The sequence below is a fragment of the Erinaceus europaeus genome, chromosome 9, assembly GCF_950295315.1.
Source record: "Erinaceus europaeus chromosome 9, mEriEur2.1, whole genome shotgun sequence".
Lineage (NCBI taxonomy): Eukaryota > Metazoa > Chordata > Mammalia > Eulipotyphla > Erinaceidae > Erinaceus > Erinaceus europaeus.
The window spans coordinates 37,415,264-37,438,524 of record NC_080170.1 but is presented as its reverse complement, the minus strand read 5'-3'; the positions used below and the strand labels follow the sequence as shown (position 1 = coordinate 37,438,524).

The following is a 23,261-nucleotide window of genomic DNA, read 5'->3' as shown; positions in this document are numbered from 1 at the left end:
TTATTTCTCATCCCTGAACTTCTGAGACTTCCTCTAGAGTTGGGATAATATCCCTTACTTTGTGTAATTGCTGTGAGAATTCATGATACAAAAAAAAATGCTGAGTGTAGTCATTGGCCTTAAAGTATTGTAAAATATGTTGTTTTCTTTCTCAGCTTGGTGCATTTCATTATAACAAAATCAAAGCCATGAAAACAGGGCACACTATTTTTTCTTTAATATTTATTTATTTATTTATTTATTTTTCCTTTTTGTTGTCCTTGTTTTTATTTTAATTGTTGTTGTAGTTATTATTGTTGTTATTGGTGTCGTTGTTGTTGGATAGGACAGAGAGAAATGGAGAGAGAAGGGGAAGACAGTGAGGGGGAGAGAAAGATAGACACCCTGCAGACCTGCTTCACCGCCTGTCAAGCCTACAGGTGGAGAGCCAGGGGATCGAACCGGGATCCTTACGATGGTCCTTGCGCCATGTGAGCTTAACTAGCTGTCCAACTCCCCAGGGCACACTATTTTAAGTCCCTGCATGTTCCAAATCAAAAAAGCATCATGATCTCAAAATCCTAACTTTGTAGACCCCATCTCTTAGAGTTGATGGATAAAGAGGACTCCCAAGTGGGTGGCTTAACAGTTAATCCTGGTCCTCTTAGTACCTCCATTAACCCTTAGGATGCCCCTGCAAATGGTCTGTGAATACTTATCTAACTGGGCTAATACTCTGGGTATTCAGACAAGTGAACTACAATTCTTCACTGCCTCTGTTCTTTCGGTGTTCCAGAAATTTACTTCCTTCATTTACTGCTCTCTGTTCCAGGTCAGACATATATTGTGTCTGGAAACTTCCCAGCTGGATTAGACTTTGTTTGACCCTTTGCATATCTGTGTTCTCCTCTAGTTGAGGTTTGGAGGTCAAAACAAACTCATGATTCTAGAGAACAAATATGCGGGTACCTATTTAACTACAAGCCCTGCCAGTGCTCAGACACTCCTGATACTCTGGATATTACAGATTGACTCAGTCTTCTCTCCTTTGACATCACTATTCCCTGGGTTGAATCCAAGCTCTTACTCTGCCATCAGGCACCATCATCTGAACTAGTGGCCATCCTTGCTAGTGGCAGCCACTTCCCTTATTAGCCACCTGGCTGCTCCCAGCTCCTGTTTAATCCTTACTTGTGGGCACCACATTCAAGTTTGTATAAGCAGCTGGTTATGACCATCTCCTTTATTTCAGAATATCCATATCATTATCCTCCTCAAAAAGGGACTGACAGCAAAAGGATCAAAAAGTCTCAGGTGGGGTTTTAAAGGAAAACCTCCTGGATTAAAGTCTTCTTCTCTGCAGTCATTAAAATCCCAAATGCTATAAAATTGAATAATTAAAATGTCTTCTCTACTTATTACAAAAATGTCACTCTGAACAGAGTGTATTTTTAGACATTGCTCTCAGGATGCCTTTAGCAGAAGGGCAATTCCATATTAAGATCTAGTCATATCAGGGAAAATTAAGGTACAGCCTGAATATGCTTACAACGATTAAAAATAAAGGCTTTATTCTAAGCAGAGAATTTTCCAGCAAAACAAAACAAAACACCAGAAAAGATGATTTTTTTTCCTGATGATTTCATCAACAACACATACTACTAGTATTTCAAAGAAATGAGCATAAATATTGTTTATTGTTTGTCCTAGGATTCCACATACAATGACCCTGGGATACTTACTTGAGAGTAAAATTCAAGGTCTAGCTCAGAACATCGGCCAAGACCTCACCATGAGCTGCTCTCTGCCTAGCTGGGACTTCTCTTTGCAGTCAGGGAGCTGCACTTACCATCTCAGGTCACTAGAGGGTAGAATCTGCCTCTCCCCACCCTAAGACTTTAAATGTTTAAGTGGGACAAAGTTTCCCACATCATGAAGAGATCTCCTGTCAGCTAAGATAGTGCCCACCCTAAGGATTTGTTAGATCTTTGAAACTCTCTTCGGTTAAGTGTCCATGAAACCCATCCTATATTCTACACTGGAGAGAATTTTTTATAATTAATTTTTTAACAAAATGAGAATCATCATACCAGTCCTATGCAGACATGCAGAATTAGCAGATATCATAAAAATTAACTGGAGGTGGTTTGATTTTGTTTTTTTAAGCAGAGACAAGAGAGGCAGACAGTGAAAGAGACCACATCACCAAAGTTTCCTTCAATGTGCTAGAGACTGGGCTGGAACCAACTCTGGAGAGTTGTTTTTTGTTTTTTGTTTTGTTTTGTTTTTTTAATCGTGTTGTTGTCATTGTTGTTGGGTAGGACCGAGAGAAATTGAGAGAGGAGGGGAGACCAAGAGGGGAAGAAAGATAGATACCTGCAGACCTGCTTCACCACTTGCGAAGTGACTTCCCCTGCAAGTGGGGAGCCAGGCCTTGAACCGGGATCCTTATGCAGGTCCTTGCACTTTGTGTCTAACTGCCCAACCCCCTGGAGTTGTATTTTTAAATACATCCTCTATCCCAGTGATGGAAAACAAAAACAAAAACAACAGATCCAGTTAAAAGAGACACAGAATTATAACATTCTGTCACCTGGACTGTATAGTATTTTTCTTAAGGATTTATTTATTCCCTTGTATTGCCCTTGTTGTTTTATTGTTGTGGTTATTATTGTTGTTATTGATGTCATTGTTGTTGGATAGGAGAAAGAGAGAAATGGAGAGAGGAGGGGAAGACAGAGAGGGGGAGAGAAAGATAGACACCTGCATATCTGCTTCACCGCTTGTGAAGCAGACTCTCCTACAGGTGGGGAGCCAGGGCTCGAAACCGGGATCCTTACTTTGGTCCTTGCTTTGCAGCGCCTGCGCTTAATCCGCTGTGCTACAGCCCAACTCCCTACTGTATAGTATTAGTAACTGGTATCACTAGTAATGCAATATGGAGACCCTTCCCACCTAGAAATGTTAAAACACCCCCCCCGTATTAAGTTATAAGAGAATAATAATTATATTGAGTTCAGCTGTTAAAACCTACTAGAAAAAAATTCATTAGCTATTTTATAATTACTCTATCCTTTTAGCATACCAGAAAACTGGATCTTTACTTTCCCAACCCTCCCCGCATAGCACTGCAAAAAGCTAACGGTATGAATCACGGGGAGGTATATTCCAATCACTGAAAATTTCAGCATGCATTTAAAGGGAGAATAACTGTTACACAGCATCAAAACACCTTTTGTACCCACAAATCAGTTAAGACATTCATCACTTACATTTTTATGAGGAAGAGTAAGGATTACTCAAGTCATGTATCACACATACAGCCTTAAAAAACCAAATTAAAAAAAAAAAAGTGCTCAGAATCAAGGTATTCGTTTCTAATGCTCAGTGTAAATCTCTATGACCACCTGGAGGTTATAAACTCTAGGGCCATCTAGAGTTTATAAAATTTAGCTCGTAAAAGTCCCTGTGTTTTTGTCTCTCCCAACTAGTCTTTTGCTAATATCCAAGTCATGATATTGATTCATCACTGTGCAGAGTCCTAGCCAGCCTTTCAAACTGTGAAATAATTGTGATTTCTGTTTAAAAGTATAACAAAACTCTCAAGAAAGTGAACTATACTAACAGATTCACTTCACAGAAGAAAGGAATGCATTTTCTCAAAATGAAAAGACGATAAATGCCACTTTTCTAAATGACTATTATCTTTAAAGGTGGTCTGAAAAATGCACACTGATGATATTGAGGAGTTAGATGGCCATTTTTTAAAAGACCATTTTAACACCTGCAAGTCACAAAATTTAATTTGATGTGAAATTTACAGGGGAAAAGGCTCTGATGTAAATTTCCACTTGATGTAACCAGAAGATGAGTATCTTCAGAGTGTCAAAATCGTTCCTAGATCTGACTGATGATTTTGCTAGAAAATGCTAGGCAACTGGTACTGGTACTGTTGCCTGTGTTCACATGTTCTAGTGCAATCACTACTTTAGTGCTGATGCTGAGTACTTGGAATTGCACAGGTAATGAATGAGGACTGAAAACACACTCACCACGGGTTGTAACGGGGCACCGGGCATCATGGCATTAGCTAGCTGCATTTGCTGGGCCAACATGGCCATGTTCTTCTGCTGAATCAAGTTATTGCGCCCATTTATCTCCAATTGTGTTTTTAAGTGTGGGGGTGGATGAAGATATTTGCAGTTCTCTCTGGAGCAACGACCCTAAAAAACAAAACCATCAAATACCATCTTAAAAAAAAAGGATGAGACCAACAAAATCTTAAGGTAATAATAATACTCTACCACTTGAGTCTGTCATAAGTATTTTATTTACTTATTTATTTTGCAGAAGCACTGCTTAGTCCTGGTTTATGGTGATGCTGGGGACTGAACCTGGGCCCTTGAAATCATAGGCTACTTGCATAGCCCAATCCCTCTAGCCTGTTAATAGGGCTTTCAGACAATGCATTATCTATATCATAAATGTATTTTATATATGTATTATCATATATATTATTATTATCATATATTTAGAGTACATAATGAATTCATCCACAAACACATTTATCAGAATGAATAAGGCATTTGAAAAAGTGGTCACGGTTTTTGTTGTTGTTATTGTTTTAAGTTCTAGTATTTTTTCAATTCAGGTTTCCTAGGGTAAAATTAAAACACAGATTGCCAAAATAAACATTCAGCATGTGCCATTAATATCCTCCAATTAGCTCTAACTGCCCAAAATGAAGCTGACCACCAATTTTTACTTGTATTGAGTTCAAGAAAGAACTTAAGAGATGGAGAGACACACTGTTTTTATTAAAGGACCTTTACATGTATTTCATAAAGAAATACCACTGAATTTTGTAAGCCTAAATATTAAGAAAATTACAAATAAGAAGAGAAAAATTCTCACTTAGGCAGGAGTATTAAGCAGAATGAAACACTGGGCTTTAAAAACAATGTCACTTTTAGCCTCTCAAAGATATATCTAGTCTCTGTTGCTTAAGAATCAAAAAGCAAGAAGAAACAGGCATATTTCTTCTCCTAAAACCTTTTAATGCAAAAGAGGAGAAACAAAGAAAAGTTACTCTAAAAACAAGAAATAAGAGTATATCGTTCTTTTAGGAATATATATATATATATATATAACATACAGTTACTGTGCACTTGTCAATCCAATACAGCGCTAATTCAAACTGATATTAACAGGCCTCATCAATTACTACCTTGACAACTTATTTCACCAATAAATCTAATTAGAAATGTCTGTGAGGGTAACAGAAAATATTTAATTGAAGTCATCAACCATCTTCTCAAGCTTTCTTTGCCTGTCTAAAGAAATTCTATTTAGCATTGTTAGACTTTCCACTGTAAACTGACTCAGAAAACTGATGCTTCCATCTGATAAAATTCTGCCCTGATTCTAATTGAATGGCCCATTCGAGGCTTACTTTAGTTAAGGTATCTAGGAATAAGTCTGTACACAGGATTAATAATATAGGCTGTTCCTGTTAATTTAGCTCTGTGTGATAAAGCACAACTAGTAATATTCTAGCCAAGTGGCATTCAAGCGCAGTAGTAGTGCCTGTCTCAAAACCTGGGATCAAGGCCTGGCTCTCACTCAGCAACTACATGCACTGCATAAGATGCTGACTTCTTTATTCCTCAGCTCTTAAACCGCTTTAGCATTGCAATGTAGCCTCAAGTTGCTATCTAATAAATATTACATAACAAAATTGCTAAGCAGTACCACAGGTTGATTAGAATGAACAGAGAAGATAAACATGTGTCTCAACTTTGGTTCTGAGTGGAGGGGGGTCAAGTTCAAGAACAGCTATTCCTACCATTTCCACAACATTTTCTATCACGTACCCATCAGAAAACATCAAAATATCGGCACAAAAGTTGTTTTTTTGTTATACCCATTGGTTATAGTTGTTGATAAGTTCACAAGTAAATCAACGTTATATATCTATGGTTTATACATATGCTTGGTTTATAGCCAATCACTATCATAGGTAGCTACTGTAAACATGTTATTAACTTCAAAGCATCTGGTTGCAGTACAAATACAATGAAGCAACACTTAAGAGCCGTAAGATAAACCTTCTAGAATGGTCAACAAACATAAATTCATGGAGAACACAGAGTCTGATTAACCAGTTGGGATCTAGAGAAACCCTAGTCCTTTCAGCACGAAGGACCTCTCAGTTCTAGGAGAAATTCTGGTTCTATATGTGGCCAAGTCACATTTTTTAGTAATATTGACTTTATTTATGTGAAGAGAAGTAAGCTATGTCCTCTCTAAGAATCTAATTTCTTTTGCATATTTTCTTTATTTGAACAAAGACAAAAATCAAGAGGGAAGGGAAAGTGAGAGATACCTGCAACACTGCTTCATGAAGCTTACCCTCCTGCAAGTGGGAACTCGGTGCTTGAACCCACAACACTGAGGATGGTAATGTGTGCACTCTCCTGGGTGAGCAGCTAGCTAGTCCTATGATTCTATTTCTGTAGTTCCATAAATAGGAAAGAGATGGTCCAGGGCTCTGCAAAGGTCTTGCCAACACCAATACAGGTCTTCTAAGTACTGCATCCTTACACCTTCTTTAAGGCACAATTATGTGGCCCCTCCTACCTGTGGACGTGGCCCAGATTAAATAATAAAGGAAGAAAACTACCTGTGCCCACCATCTATCTGCTCTGTCTCCTTGCATGTCAAAAGCCCAGAACTTTGATTCTGTCTCCACATTTACTAATTGCAACAGAAAGAACGTTGCTCTACTCCACTTCTTCCAGATGCTCCCTGCAATACCCCCATTGAACTCAACTGCATCAGGCTCTAAGCTCTGTTCCTAAAGATCAAAATCAACACTCTGTGAACAACGTACACTGACCACCAAGCCTCTCCCACAAACACTCGGCAGTCATACGTCAGAGCGAAGCTTTAGCAAATATTTCAGGTTAGCCCGAAAAGAGCAGAAGATGCGACAAATACACTTCTGCAAAGCCACATGAATTTTTCATTGATGTGTGGCAGAAAATAACAGGGTAACCTCTGCAATTGCTACTGGATAAGCTTAGCTTCTTAGGATGCTCAGAACTTGCTTTCTGCCGACTGTGCTGCCCAAAGATTGTGGTTTGACAAATCAAAAGGTCAAGAGTTAAGTTCAAATCAGCATCCTCTTCTAAAGGATACCACCCTAGAGAAAACCTGCCACAGCACACCTTCCATTGACAGTGAAAGTAAGCATGGTGGGAGGTGGGGGTGCTGCTTCAGGTCTCTTTACCCAAAAGTCCCAGCACCATAAATAAGCACGGGCAAAATGTATACAAGAACACTTGTTACTAAATGCCTTACGATGGATTCTGCTCCACATCTATTCTGGAGACCATAAAGACAGCAGGGTAAAAACGCAATCTAATAGCAAATATTGATTCTGAGTTATACTGATCTAATCATGTAGAGGCCGATCTTCTGAACACATAGAGCAAGTTTATGGAGAGACTGGCACTCTAAAATCGGCATAGAGACAGGACAGTCTGAAGATATGAAATCAGAAATTCAGCCAGTTTTTCGTATGCTCAAACTTGCAGATTAGGGCAGTTCTAGTTGGTCTGAGAGTTCACCTCAAGATACATTCAATTGAGTGGCTAGTACTAAACATAAACAGAAAGAAGTCTCTGTTCAGGTTTGACAGCTACATGTAGTTTCACTGATGACCATGCAATGGCACAATCCTGTTGAGCAGAACCTGCTTTGAAGATCAGTGTTGTAGCTCTGCATGCATTGCTGAATTTGTGTGCTCGAGAACAAAGTTCTACTCCTGGCATGGCATATGCGGAAGCAGAACCCAGCACACACACACACACACACACACACACACACACACACACACTCTCTCTCTCTCTCTCTCTCTCTCTCACATAAAAATTAATGAACTAATTATTGTTCTTTTTAAAGATTTTTTAATGAGAAAATAGGAGGAGAGAGAAAGAGCCAGACATCAATCTGGTACATGTGCTGCCAGGAATTGAACTCAGGACCTCATGCTTGAGAGTCCTCTGCTTTATCCACTGTGCCACCTCCTGGACTACTGAACTAATTATTTTTTAAAAGCAGCACTGTTATTTACTTGATCTGTGACCCTGTGAAAATGAACTAAATTCTCTGTGTGTCTATACACCTCTTCTGTAAAATAGCAAAACCATCACTTTTATTGGTGATACAGGAGGACTGTGTCAGAAGGTAGCCCAGCCTCTTGCAGGACTACTAGCACAACAGGCTCCAAATATGAATTACCTTCTACCCTTTCCTTAAGTTCCCAAGCTAGTAGTAGCAAACAACTCTTGTTTAATTTAGCATTATGTTTGTTAAAAGTGTTAAAGCTAATCCAAGAAATAAAATGTCGGGAACCTGTATGTCAGTGATTAAAATTTGCCATACCTCTATGGTCCTTAGCAGATCCACTAAAGAAAAATGCCATTCTAATATTTTTTTTTCCAGTGTTAAGTCTCGATGTTTTCATGATTACACTGAAATCTTACTTTCAGTGAGCTGTCTGTCACGCAGAGTTCTCCATAATGACTCCTTTATCAGTAACTTAGATTCTGTTCAAAACGATTTTTAGGTTCAAGTTTAGCTAACAGACTCCGAGAATATTGCAGTAATGCATAGACTATACATATTAAGGGAATGAAGGAGAACTGACAAAATATCAAAGCAGTCTGAGTCCAGCTTTCTCTCAAACCTTTTCTACTTCTTTAAGAGGAAGTTGTCCCCCAAAGTCAGCTAGCCCCCCACTGTCTTTAAAAACTTATATGAGATCAGTGGTGGTCAATGGAGAGATCAACTCATCAAATCCTCAAATCATGAAGTTTCAAGCTGTTCAACTATGAATTTAGGGACTTATCTAGTAATTTCTAGAGTGACAACAAACTTTGTGACTATAACTAGAGGGCACATATTTAGATTCATTATTTGAGCCTCAAAATAAGTGCCAACTTAACTTGTAAGCATTGCAGTTACATAAATGGTAAACTTTTAAATAAACAATAGTATGAAAATATATAGTATAAATCCAACAGTGATGTATATGTGATATATAAAATTTAAGATAAAAATTACAGACTAGGGGGCCTGATGGTGGTCCACATGTTACCATGTACAAGGACCCAGGCTCAAGCACCTGGCTCCCAACAAGCATTGAAGCTGTGCTACAGATGTCTCTGTTTCTCTCATTCTATCTTCTTTTCCCCTCTCAATTTCTCTTATTTTAAAAAGAAAGAGAAAGAGAGGCAATGGGACCCAGTGAAGACCCCAGTGCCAAATAAAAGGAAATAGTAACAGTAATAAATACATAAATAACAGACTATAGATAAAACGGAAACTATTCACAATTAGCAATGAGAAAACTATTCTTTGTCATCTTCAATATTTAAGAAGTAACTATAATATGAAATAAAGCATTTTACTTAGAAGTTAGCCAAACTTAATATGACAAAAGCTTCTATTTAAAAAATGGAAAATTAATTTTCCATTTTAATTATAATTTTTCACATAAAAGGAGCGTTTTGATTTAGAGGCCAGAATGCAAAAAAAAAAAAAAAAAAAGAGAGAGAGAGAGAGAAAGAAAGAGAAAGGAAGAAAGAAAAAAGAAAGACATAGTACTAAGCTGCCAAATAGTGACTATGTAGTTGGACTAAGATTACTGAGTCATGCTTGGGCAGACTCTGGAAACAAATGGACAATGAAAAAAAATAGAGGAGTACCAGCCTATATTCCTAACTCTTTCCTACCTTTTCCTGGCAATTCTGGTTTTCTAGTAATACTCTTAAAATGTAACCATTCCAGTTGTTAAAGTCAGTATTTATTTCCTTTGTGAAGACTGAGATATGCAAGCATTATTAAAATGCTTTTTAAAAAATGCTTACTGGTCAGATATTGGCCAGAAACTCCAGCAAAGGAATTTGGTAGCTTCCTTTGGACAATTCTTTTTTTTTTTTTTTTTTTTTTTAATTTTTTTTTAATATTTATTTTATTCCCTTTTGTTGCCCTTGTTGTTTTATTGTTGTAGTTATTATTGTTGTTGTCGTTGTTGGATAGGACAGAGAGAAATGGAGAGAGGAGGGGAAGACAGAGAGGAGGAGAGAAAGATAGACACCTGCAGACCTGCTTCACCGCCTGTGAAGCGACTCCCCTGCAGGTGGGGAGCCGGGGTTCGAACCAGGATCCTTATGCCGGTTCTTGTGCTTTGCGCCACCTGCACTTAACCCGCTGCGCTACAGCCCGACTCCCCTTTGGACAATTCTTAATGTTCTTTTCAGTTAAGAAAATATCATCTCCAAAAAAAAAAAAAATGTGTTTTTTATGACCTTGCCAAGCTTTTAATGATCAATTCTAATGCAAAGGTGACCCACTTTATAAGTATATAGACAGTAAAGAGATAAATTTTACTTTTAAATTGCAATAACCAGTGGTTAAAAATTTATGGCAAAAAGGTAAATAGCTTTAAGTGAAAAGAAGTATTTGCCGCCTGGGCGGTAGCACAGTGGATAAAGTTATCTCTCTAGCGTCAAGTCCTGAGTTCAACCCCCAACATCACATACGCTACAAAGATGCTCCAGCTCTCTCTCCTCTGTATCACATAAATAAATGTTTTCTAAAAATTATTCTAAATAAAAATCAACCACAAGTATATTATTCACTTAAGTGGGTAAGAGCTTGACTAAATCTATAAGCCATAACTTACTATCTTTTGAGAATATGTAAGATAAAGAATTGCATCTAATACAAATAACCAGGCCTCTGTTGTCTTTTACAAGGCCATTAATGCTATTACCAGAGACTTATTCTTAATGACCCTCACCTGTATTATTTTATGAATTATTTGTTTAGAAAGAGACAGAAGGGAAAGAGTGAAAGAGAGCACACAAGAACGTCCTTCAATGCTGCGGGGGCTGGGCTGGAACCTGGGTGGTGCATATCACAGCAGTGGACTATCCAAGTGAGCTATTTTGTCAGCCCTGTATCATTTTAATTACTTCCACAGAGGGCCCAGCTGCAAGTAAAATCACAGTATCTCCTGCAGGTGGGGAGCCGGGGGCTCGAACCGGGATCCTTATGCTGGTCCTTGAGAGTAGTATTCTTTCTATGTCTATATTTAAATGGTTGGGTCCTTTATTCAAGGAACCTCCTCAAACATAAGATCACAGAGTTGCACTACAAACTTAACTCAAAAAGAGGGGGTAACTGATTAGTAAATCAGAAAAAGTGTCAGCTTTCTGATCAACTAGAACACTATTGGCCCTATTCTACGTTTTTAACACACACTCCCATTCACTCAACCCAATTACACACCTACTTTAATTGTTTTTTTAATATTTATTTTATTTATTTATTCCCTTTTGTTGCCCTTATTGTTTTATTGTTGTAGTTATTATTGTTGTTGTCATTGTTGGATAGGACAGAGAGAAATGGAGAGAGGAGGGGAAGACAGAGAGGAGGAGAGAAAGATAGACACCTGCAGACCTGCTTCACCGCCTGTGAAGCGACTCCCCTGCAGGTGGGGAGCCGGGGTTCGAACCGGGATCCTTATGCCGGTCCTTGTGCTTTGCGCCACCTGCACTTAACCCGCTGCGCTACAGCCCGACTCCCTTAATTTTTTTTTTAACTAGAGAGAGACAGAAGTAAACACAGGGATAGATACAGAGAGATACCAGAGCAGTGCTCAACTCTGGCTTATGGTGATGTTTTGGATTCAACCTGGGACTTTGGAGCCTCAGACGTGAAAATGTTTTTGCATAACCACTGTGCTATCTCCCCACCCAAACACACCTACTTCTAAGAGTAGTATGTAAAATATGATCTTATATTTTGTTTTCATTGTGAATTCAAGGAATGTAACTTAGTTTTTTACACTTCCTTGTATTTGCAAAAACAAAGAAAAGCTTCCAACAAGTTATAGAGGAAAAACCAAAGGAGACATCAGACTTTCATCTGGTAGAAATTTCTGAGTGGTCAAAAACAGTTCTCTTCCTCTTTTCTCTCCTTAGGAAGATATATCATGATTTGATGCTATTTGTACTATGTCATACGTGTGTGTGTGTGTGTGTGTGTGTGTGTGTGTGTGTGTGTGTGTGTGTGTGTGTGTGTGTGTGTGTTTGGAAAAGTCATAATGTATTTTTCTATGCAAACATGCATAGTGACTTTCCCAGCAACACAACAGTAACCATATCATTAGTAAGTCAACACTATACATTTACTACATTTAAATAGAATCCTACATAATAACTATGCATCACTGACACATGACAACTGCCAATTTTAGATTCATTCTTATATTCAAATATTATGACCTATTACCCCAGTTTAGTAAATTGATTTTTTTCTTTTCTTTTTTTTTTTTTTGCCTCCATGGTTATTGCTGGGGCTTGGTGTCTGCACTACGAATCCACTGCTCCTGGATGCCATTTTTTCCCATTTTTGTTGTCCTTGTTATTACTGTTACTGCTGTTGTTGTTGGATGGGACAGAGAGAAATCGAGAGAGGAGGGGAAGACAGAGAGGGGGAGAGAAAGATAGACACCTGCAGACCAGCTTCACTGCCTGTAAAGCGACCCCCCTGCAGGTGGGGAGCCAGGCTCAAACCAGAATCCTTACTTGTGCTTATTTCAATAAGCCAGTCCTTGTGCTTATTTCAAATTTTTATCATCTGGAGATAGCAGAAAATAATCTTTAAGCCAAGTACAACAATACTTCTCCTGTTGCAATCTCATTGGCTCTCATGTGACAACAGGAACAAATGCTTAGGATCCACACTGAACATAAGGAAAGAATCGATGTTCTTCTCTTGCTAGCCAATTACTCCTCATTCTTCTCCACTGAACATGAAATAAATATAGCAACAGTATTCAACATGTAAAACTTCACTTTCTAAGTATAAAATGCTATTTGATGGCCTAATCAACATACTGACAAATGCTGGAGCTCAGCTCAACACTAAACCTGGTACAATGTTTTCCTTCTAAGGAAAGGGGAATTTTTTTTTTTTTTAGAAATGTATGATTATGCTTACATTGCAATAGTCATTTCCCTGTCGTTACTTTACCCTAGATCTAAAATATATTCCCTAGTCAAATACAATACAAACTTGATTTTTCCCTTTCATGATGACACACACCGCTCATATTAACATACACATTTTACCTTAGTAATGATTGTACTGTCAGTGAAAGAAAGAAAAATGCACATACACATGCAGTGATCTAATATAAAGTTTAATTCTGTGATTTGGCCCCCGAACACACAAAGAAAAGCAGCAGACTCCATTTCATGAACATTAAGTAGCACTTCTCATCAAAATCCACTGTGAACTTCAAACAAGCAATTTTAAGTTAAGAACCTTCTCCAGCATTCAATGGCTGTTCCAGGTACGACTTTATAGAACACTGCTATCTTTGATGATGACTCTTGGATATTAAAACCCATAGTGACATTTACAGTATCCAAAAATATCCTCAACGCTGACGCAATATCCACGCACTCCAAGTCAAACACCGGGATACTATGACTTTTTTCCCCCAGAGAACTTGGGAGCTTTAATTGCGCAACTCTCATTAATCATCTTGAAAATCGCATTAACGAAAAGTCTACACATCTAGATTAGAATTATGTAATGTCTCTGAGTTGAGTTGGCTGTTGCTGAGGAGGTGGAGAAAGGGAAAATGGCACCATATCACATGTTCTTGTTACAAAAATACCACTCCTTTCTCCAACAGCTTTTATCTGTTAAGAGATCAGATATACATTCAACTATGATAGCGACAGTTATATCAGCACACAATCCGGGCTCATAAATCATTGGAGGAAAGCCTAGCCTACTCAGAGAGGTCCCACAAGGATCTTATATTTAGAATCTGCCTGTGGTGGGGTGTTGTTGAGACTGTCACTTTTTCCTTATCTTTAGGGCTTCCTTCTTCTGTCCCACAGGACACTGCTAAAGCAAGGAGTCAAGAAGGACCACAAAAATTATTTATTGTTACTATTATTATTATTTTAATCAGAGCACTGCTCAGCTCTGGCTCTGGTGGTGCTTGGGGACTGAACCCGGGACCTTTGGTGCCTCAGGAATGAGAGAGAGAGAGAGAGTGTGTGTGAAGGTTTTAAGGGATCCTTAATGTTATCCCTATTTTGCAGTCTTCCAGGACACTAAACCTGACACCAAGTAGTTCCCCTGAGCCAATTCACTACTCCCTGTGGCCTCGTGAAAGCCCAGTGATATTTGGTAGATGCCAGCATCATCAAGCCATCCAACATTTGTTGGCTGTTTTTATTTTTTTTTTATTTTTATTTATTTATTAATGAGAAGGATAGGAGAGAGAGAAAGAACCAGACATCACTCTGGTACATGTGCTGCCGGGGATTGAACTCAGGACCTCATGCCTGACAGACCAACGTTTTATCCACCGCGCCACCTCCCGGACCACTGTTTTTATTTTTTTTAAATAGCATCATAAAGTGGAAATGTCAGATCAGTATGGTTCTATTATTTTTTTTAGGTGGCTTCATTACATTTTTCAGGGCAGCAACACTCAGACTTCTAAATTGTTTGTTGCAAAAACACTTCTGAAATTTCATAGTATCCAAGTAAGACACTCTTCAATCTTGGCTGATAATTAAAAGGCCTAACATTTACATAATAAACTTTAGCATTCTATTTGTAGTGTAAAACATAAAAAGCTTTACGAATCCCAACTAGTTCATCATGGTACCATTATTAGGTGTTATGTTTCTGGCACTTTCTTGAGGTTTCTGAAAAAAAGGGTAAATTTAAGTCAAATGCAGAGAACTTTCTCCTTATCTATCTCTTGGAAGACTTATGTAAATTGTTCTTTAGAGACCTCTTTCAGTTGCTTGTCCACTGATAAATCAAAATTCTTTATATTTAAATAACCTGCAAGGAGAGAAGGAGTCTTCCCCAAAGGTATCTAACTAAACGTGGTACTCTTAATGAATGGCATTGCTCACTTTCATCCTTATGTATCTGTAGGTTCTTCTAATCACTGCTTTTCTTTTCCCTTTTATTTACTTATTATTGGATAGAGACAGAGAGTAATTGAGAGGAGAGGAAGATACAGCGAGAGACAGAGAGATAACTGCAGCCCTGCTTCACCACTCGTGAAGCTTTTTCCCTGCAGGTGGAGACCAGGGGTTTGAACCCAGGTCCTTGAGCACTGTAATGTGTGCACTGAACCAGATGTACCACTGTCTGGCCCCCTCTAATCATTGTTTACAGTGAAACAAAGATGACCTAACCAAAAGAGATCAGAACCAAACGTATGCTTCTGACTTCAGCTATGAAAGGGAAAGATGTTTCACAATATAAACAACTGATTTTTGAAGACTAATCCACCAGGTATTTCCCAAGTGTGGTGGGAGGGGGGGCTTCTCTCATATAAATTTCAGTTCATGTCATTATTTTTTTCATCTGCATATACAATGGTAGAAAAGAAAAATAACTGAACATTAATCAAGAAAAAACTTTGCTTCGCATTATCTCTACAACACGTCTCTCTAGTGAAGCAAAAGGTCCTTAGGTTATCTGTGTATTCCACTGACTTCAGTGGATTACTATACTACAAAATAAAGCCAGATCTTCCACCTTCTGTATCCCACAACGACCCTGGGTCCATATTCCCTGAGGATTAAAGAATAGGAAAACTATCAGGGGAGAAAATGGGATACGGATCTCTGGTGGTGGGAACTGTGTGGAGTTGTACCCCTCTTATCCTATGGTTTTTGTCAGTGTTTCTTTTTTATAAATAATTTTTTAAAAAATTGAAATAAAGGAAAAGTGATTTTATATATGAAAAATTGTATGTATCCATATACATACATTTGTAAATGAGAATATATGCTCATAAGTGTATGTATAGTCTTATAATCATAATAGAAAAATAAATTTAGTAATACAGAGAGGCTTAATGGGCAGGTCTTTTACACAGCCATATAATAATAGCAATTAAAGGAAATCAAAGAGTTGTGAAATAGTTTGTCAAAGTCAGCTCTGAAAAATGAACACTGTCGGACAGAGGGTAAGATAGCAGGATGGTTATACAAAGAGACTCTCATACCTGAGTTTCTACAGTCCCAAGTTCAATCCCCCTGCACCAACATCAGCCAGAGCTAAGCTGTACTCTAATAATATAAAAATAAATATAATATAAACATGACAGCCTTGTATTTATATGAAGCATTTGCTGTACTGGCACCTGCTAGATCCTAAATATGCTTTTATATCTCAGAAAATACAGTCTGCATTGAACACATGCCCTTCTAATCTGGAATCAAATGAACTACCTTTGCAACATGAAATCAGCTGAACCCTGTTTTTGTGTGTCTAAAACAACATCTATTATACTGTTGTGTAGTAAATGTAATATATAGTAAATGTAAATGCTATGTTAAAATAGCATGTTTACTATGTGCTAAGATGAATATTAAAGTAAAATACTATGAAATGTATCTAAGTTTCCCTCCCACCAGTCTCTCTTTCTTTCTTTCTTTCTTTTTTTTTCTGCTGTTTTTTTTTTTAATTTCTTTATTGGGGTATTAATGTTTTACAGTGAACAGTAAACACAATAGTTTTTCTATTGTAAATTTCTGTTATAAAATGTCCACCAAATCTACTAGGTGGGGTAGCATATACTATACATATATTTAGTGTTTAATTCTCTAAACTCAACAGCTAAGAGCTGTCCAGAATTTTGACTGGTGGTGAACATGATAGCGGTATGTAGAAGTCATCATGACACTGCTCTTGAATCTTTTAGAGATGTCATGGCTTTTGCCAAATTCAAAGACCTTTTCCTTTCCTCCAGTGTTTCATTTCCTAAACCTCTGGGATTCCCTAACAGGAAACAAATGGTGTTGCTTTCACTGACCTTACAGATTTGGCCCCAAGTCCAGCTATGAAACATAAGTGCTTCACATAAACAATGACAGAGCAGGAAGAAAAGGTAAGGGACAGAGGTCCTCATCGCAGCTCAACACTATCTCCTTCAGGAAGACCAGTCCTAGACTTGAACAAAATGTGCTCCCTGGCACCAGCTCTGTCCCTGTGGGAAAACCACTTCCTAGTCCTCCCCATCCTGTCTCCATGACAGCTTGCTCATATTGTGCATAGCCATCAACTGGGTCTCTGGCTGGTGGTTACAACCAAGAGGATGACAAGTGGTTCATAAGCCCAGAACACATCTCTTGGATACTGGCTGCAGCAGCAGGGACAGAAAGGGTGAAAAAGTTTTCTTGAATTGATGAAGCTGGATCACAACACAAATTATCAGAGTTTATATTCTCTTCTGCACTGTACCTTGAACTGCCAAGACTTACCCTGGCTTCCTAGGGCAGGTCTCCCAAGTAAGAAAAAAAAAAAAAAAAAAGGCAGTAACACTCAACAGAAGTTACCTATCAGTCAGCATTAGCAATAAAACAAGGCAGGTTCAGAATTTTTAGAAAGATCATACTTTTTTAATATTCTTGTATCTTTTTTTGGGGGGGGTCTATGTTAATAACAGATAATCAGATTTCTATATTCTACAGAATCTTAATCAATCATCTCTAAAAGAATTTCCAAGGCCAAAAGATACTGGAGTCATGACTTCTTCACAGACACTTGAAAAAGCTTACTCATGCCGAGGTGTTAAGTTCTAAATGACAACCGAAGCTGCAGAGCGGATTCTTAAGTGCTGATTTAAGATGAAAAATATAGAGATGTTGGGCCTCACAGGGATGTCAGCCATGGCAACACTGTTTTTTAATAAGCCACAACGTAAGCTGGAGAAGCACAGACCGGTGTCACATGATGTTTTTCTCTAGCTATCACATCAACATTTAGGCTGAAAGCCCGGATCTGCTAAACACCCTGCTTATTAGATGCAGCAAGTGAAGAGAGCAAGGCATCTGGATTTACACACAAGCCTTTTTCCTAAGAGGGTCACAAGGGTTTCCTGCTCCTGCTTCAACATTCTTGTGCCCACAGTTCTGATCAGACCAGTAAGTTCAATGTTTGGGAAGTGAGTCACAGCTACAATTCGGAATCTTAAGATATTTTACCCAATAAAGTGGTTCTCAAACATTCCTTCTGCATCTTCTCTACAATCTCATAACTCACAAATCACAGACCCATTTTATCTTCACTCAAATGTATATTTCACCTCCCTTACTTTTCTCCTTTTTTTTAGGTAACTCTTTCCTACTGTTTTGTAAGCACAAATTTGTGCGTAGTTCCCATCCAATAAAGGGTTGCAGCCAGTTGGATTATTTGGATCCTTAGCTTGTAAGAACATGGGAAGCAGTCCTTAAGGATCTAAACACAGAAAAAGAGGGGTGATGAGAGAGGGTATTGGAGACCCAGTGAACGATAAGGCATTAAGTCACCAGTGCCAGTGGTGTGCAGACGCCTATCACAGAGAAATAATAAATTGTACCCACGTGTCAACAACTGTTCTGTAAACGATTATTTCTCCAATAAAATGACCTTTAGGAGGAAAAAAATCCTGCGTGTCATGAAAAAGGAACACTGAGTCCTAGCTCAGTGATTAAAGGCCCTTGAACTGGAATCTGAATGCTGTATGAAGGCTGAATGGTCAAATGTCAACACTGACATTTTTTCAGTTGTGAGATTTGGGGTTAATTATTCAATTTCACTACACAGAAAATGAAAATGAGAATGCCATCTCAGGATGATGTATTTATTACATAAAGGGTGCAGACAAGGGCCTGAGTCAGGAGCTGGGACTCAGTGGGTGGAGATCATTGGGATCCTTATCCTTCTAGCTGACTTGTTCATTCCTACATTCTGATCCCCTGGATCACTGCCCCCCCAGATCACTTCTCAGGATTTGTCTGTAAGCATCCTTTCTCTCATTTCCTTCTACCTCCCTTTTGTCAGAATCCTTAGGCTCAACATTCAGCTAGATTCTCTTCTAATCTATTAAACCACACAAGGCCTCTGGTGGCTGAAAATAGCAAATTTACAGTCCTATAGGGGAAAGGGGAAAAAAAAAAACAACACACCCAGGAGCTGGGAAGTTGTAGATTCCTTACACTCAAGCACATGACCACAGACAGGGACACATCCTTTACCGGATGGTGCTCCCATCTGTGAAATTTTATCTGATTACCCTAACTCCTAAGTGACTGAGAAAACTTTCCTGGTCTCCAAAGAATCAGCTCATGCATGCTTCTTTCTCTCACCATTAGAAATCTGGATCTGTTAGTTGCTGCTACTGTTGTTTTAAAGGGATTGATGATGAATGGAGATCACCGTCACCAGCAAAATTTGATTACTAGAGGTGACCTTTTCAAATGTCATTTTCTGTGAAAATGTCCTCTTTCACTTTCCCTCCAGTCTTCCTCTTTATTTTCTTGCCAGGTAAAATAAGCACACAGTAGTGAATTCAGCATCTGTCAAACTGTATTAAAGGTAATTTCTACAAGTCTGTCTATTCCTCTATATTAAGAACTTATTACAGACAGGACTAAATCTAGAAGAGCAATGTAAGCATTTTCAGTCAATGCTGGTAGAATGAGTAAACAATTTAGGAGACAGGAAGACATTTCCAAGTGTCTCAGCTTTCACATCCCGAAGACAAAACCAAAATATGTGAGCCATCAATCCTCGATCATGGCTCTATGTTATCAATTAAAATTTTCTACATCTAGCCTCTACCCTCAGAAATTCTGATGTAATTGATCTTGGCTGAGTATCAGACAAGCTCTCAGACTATTCTAATGACTGCTACTCAGAAGACCACAGGTCAGTCTATATATACCAAAACACATCCTTGACACATCCATCACAACCTTTTCTATAGTTGTTTTAAGCCCAGTGTTTGCCAAGGACAACAAGATAATTACTAATGTTATCTGACAGTTAACTGACTATTTTTGTTTCTGATCTGTCCCTTTTTTCATAGCTCCTTTCAGAGAAAAGTGTGGCATTCAAGGACTAGGGGTTTATAAAAAGAACAACTGTCTTCAAGGATAAGGTCTAGAGACCAGAAACACCCAAGTAAGTGATCAAAGAGTTGATTTGCAATACGCACACTCATAGGAAACAAAGGATCTCCTGGGGGAAGAGTAGGTTAAGGGATCCATATATTCAATGTATCCATGAAAGTTCTTAAGTAGTCAGTTTTCAGATACTCAACATAAATGGCACTCCAAGCAGGTCAATGGAATCTATAACATTTTAGGTAAGTAGCAATAGATCTTATACAGTTTCCTTTATTCTCCTCCATTGGGGGCTGGAGGTCTTAGGAAAGGTTCTTCTATTAACTTCACAATATTGCCTTTATAACTCATGCTATATGTGCCGATGGTCAAGTGGGAAAACATTCACAGATGCTGAGAATGTTTATAAAGTCAACTGGCATATTATAAAATTTCAAGTGAGGAGAGGAGGAGTGTCCACAGGCTTATTGCCATTTGTTTTGGAAAGGAATTACTTTGGGGGAGAATCCAGTATCTAATGACGGTCCTCACCATGTCCTGTCTACACCTATCATCAGTTCTCACAACAATACTATCTATTTATCCTCACAATAATTCCAAGAAGTGATTCTCATTACTGTCATCCTGGAAATGCAGAGATTCTACAGGTAGAAGGCCTCAACATTGCTAAGAATGAGCTATGTCTGTCAGCATGCAGCACAACCCAGGACTAGTCAGGATAAAGTTGATCTAAACAACTAGGGGCTGAAGGGACACTTGACTTTGTTATGCTACTCGTTTTCACATGTAAAAATGTTTTCACTACAATCCAGGAATAGAAAATTGAAAATAGACAATATGTGCTGTGCTTCTTGCAATAATACCAAAGCATACAATATCTCTGACATTGTTCTACAAGTGCTAGGTATATATATCTGCATCAGAAAAAGAGTGTGTTTTGCATGTACACACACACACAGGCAACAGTAAAAGCAGAACAAAACAACTGATTCACTGTCTCCTACTCTCCTCTAAAAAGCATGCTAGGAGACACGAAGTGAATAGATGAGGCAAAAAACAAAAAACTCGAGGAGTCCTGAGATTCCCAAACAGACATGATGGGCCTAGACCTCGAATAAATCCCTCTCTCCATTGTTACTGGTCATCTCTATCAGGAACAACACAATAGACCCCTTTGTCGGCTCCCATAGGACCTTGCCCTCAACTTGGATTAACAATGGTAGAGAATGTTCCATCTTCTGAAGGGAGGATGGACAACATACTCTATGCTACACCTGAGGAAGATGGGTCCTGATATTGGAGCAGCCTGGAATGTTCCTACTCATGACCACAGAATGTGAGCTCAGATCTATAGGGATGCAGAGGTCACATAGGCTCCAAAGCTGGATATGGGTTCCAGATCACATCAAATCGATGGGGTTTACAGTCAACAATATTTATACACCTTTCCCATATTTAGGAGGTACTCTCTTGCCTGATCTAGATTTCTGATCCTTTTTCCAGCCATGACATCATCTCCCTAGACAATAACTGCATATCAGATTTCAGGCTTAGGGGGAAAAAAAAAACAACTAGTATAGCCACAGGCGCTTTGGAATATAACAAAAATATGCCTATTAGCTATCTACATAACAGAGACTCCCCCAACTCTTCATCTGCACTATTCCAGCCTTTAGGTTCATGAATAGTCAACAATTTGTTTGGTCTTGTATGTTAACTCTCTTGTCAGCCACCAGGTTCCAGATGCTAACATGATACCAACCAGACTTCCCTGGACAGAGGACCCCACCAATGTGTCCTGGAGCTCCACTTCCCCAGAACCCCGCCCCACTAGTGAAAGAGAGACAGACTGAGAGTATGGATCAACCAATCAATGCCCATGTTCAGTGGGGAAGCAACTGGGTCCATACTCCCAGAGGGTTAAAGAATAGGAAAGCTATCAAGGGAGGGGATGGGATACGGAATTCTGGTGGTGGGAACTGTGTGGAGTTGTACCCCTCTTATCCTATGGTTTTGTCAGTGTTTCCTTTTTATAAATAAAATAAATAGAAAGAAATATTTGTATAGAAAATTACAATACATGCAAACAGTCTTGTCATAAATATACTTTCCATCAAATCTTAGTATCTTTGAGAATAATCATTTGCATATTTATTCAACAGCTATTAGATTGGTTCGATTTTTACATCCTCTGTGCTATGGAGCAATGCAGACACAAAATGAATCAGATGTATCATCTAGGATGGGAAATAAGACATGCACATAATTAGACTACAAGGGTAGAGGCAAATGTCATTAGGGATGCTCAGAAGTCTTACCATTTGGAGGAAAAAATGTTTTCATTTAGAAGAATCAGATAACAGTTTTGAAGGAGAGGAGCAATTTATACAAGTTCAAAAAAGATATCCAGGCAGAGATAATGGCATTAATTTGAAGTATCAAGGACAAGTAATGAATTTGTAATAAGAGAAGTTGCAATAAAGTTTGAGAGGCAAGTTGAGTCTAGCTTGGGAATTAAAGCCAGAGTAGGTCCATTTCTAGCCTTCTGAGAGTTCTCCAGACTGTTCTCCACAGAGGTTGGGCTACAGTTCCTCTCCTGGGGATATATCCTAAGGAACCCAACATATCCATCCAAAAAGATCTGTGTACACATATGTTCTTGGCAGCACAATGTGTGATAGCCAGAACCAGGAAGCAACCCAGGTGTCCAACAATAGATGAGTGGCTGAGCAAGTTGTGGTCTATATACAAAATGGAATATTACTCAGCTGTAAAAAATGGTGACTTACTGTTTTCAGCCGATCTTGGATGGACCTTGAAAAATTCATGTTAAGGGAACTAAGTCAGAAACAGAAGGATGAATATGGGATGATCTCACTCTCAGGCAGAAGTTGAAAAACAGGATCAGAAAAGAAAACACAAGTAGAACCTGAAATGGAATTGGCGTATCGTACCAAAGTAAAAGACTCTGGGGTGGGTGGGTGGGGAGAATACAGGTCCAAGAAGGATGACAGAGGACCTAGTGGGGTTTGTATTGTTATATGAGAAACTGGAGAATGTTACGCACGTACAAACTATTGTACTTACTATTGAATATAAAACATTAATTCCCCAATAAAGAAATTTAAAAAAAAGAAAGATTAGCAATTGGAATCCAGATTACTCAGATTGCAAAATGTTATTTAGAATTATCAGTAAGATGGGTAATTTGGCAAAAAAAAAAAAAAAAAAAATTCCGAAATAAGACTTAAAGGATATACCAAT

At 38.5% G+C, this 23,261-nt stretch overlaps 1 protein-coding gene across 17 annotated transcripts in view; it reads right to left on the bottom strand.

Moving 5' to 3' along the window:
- MBNL1 (muscleblind like splicing regulator 1) overlaps positions 1-23,261 on the bottom strand; it is a 196,352-nt gene that overhangs the window by 38,613 nt on the left and 134,478 nt on the right. For all 17 annotated transcript variants that reach the window (XM_060197633.1, XM_060197623.1, XM_060197628.1 and 14 more), the window contains one exon: positions 4,032-4,202. In XM_060197633.1, coding sequence (XP_060053616.1) covers positions 4,032-4,100 — 69 coding nt within the window. In that variant the 5' untranslated portion in view covers positions 4,101-4,202. The remainder of the gene's footprint in view (positions 1-4,031; positions 4,203-23,261) is intronic.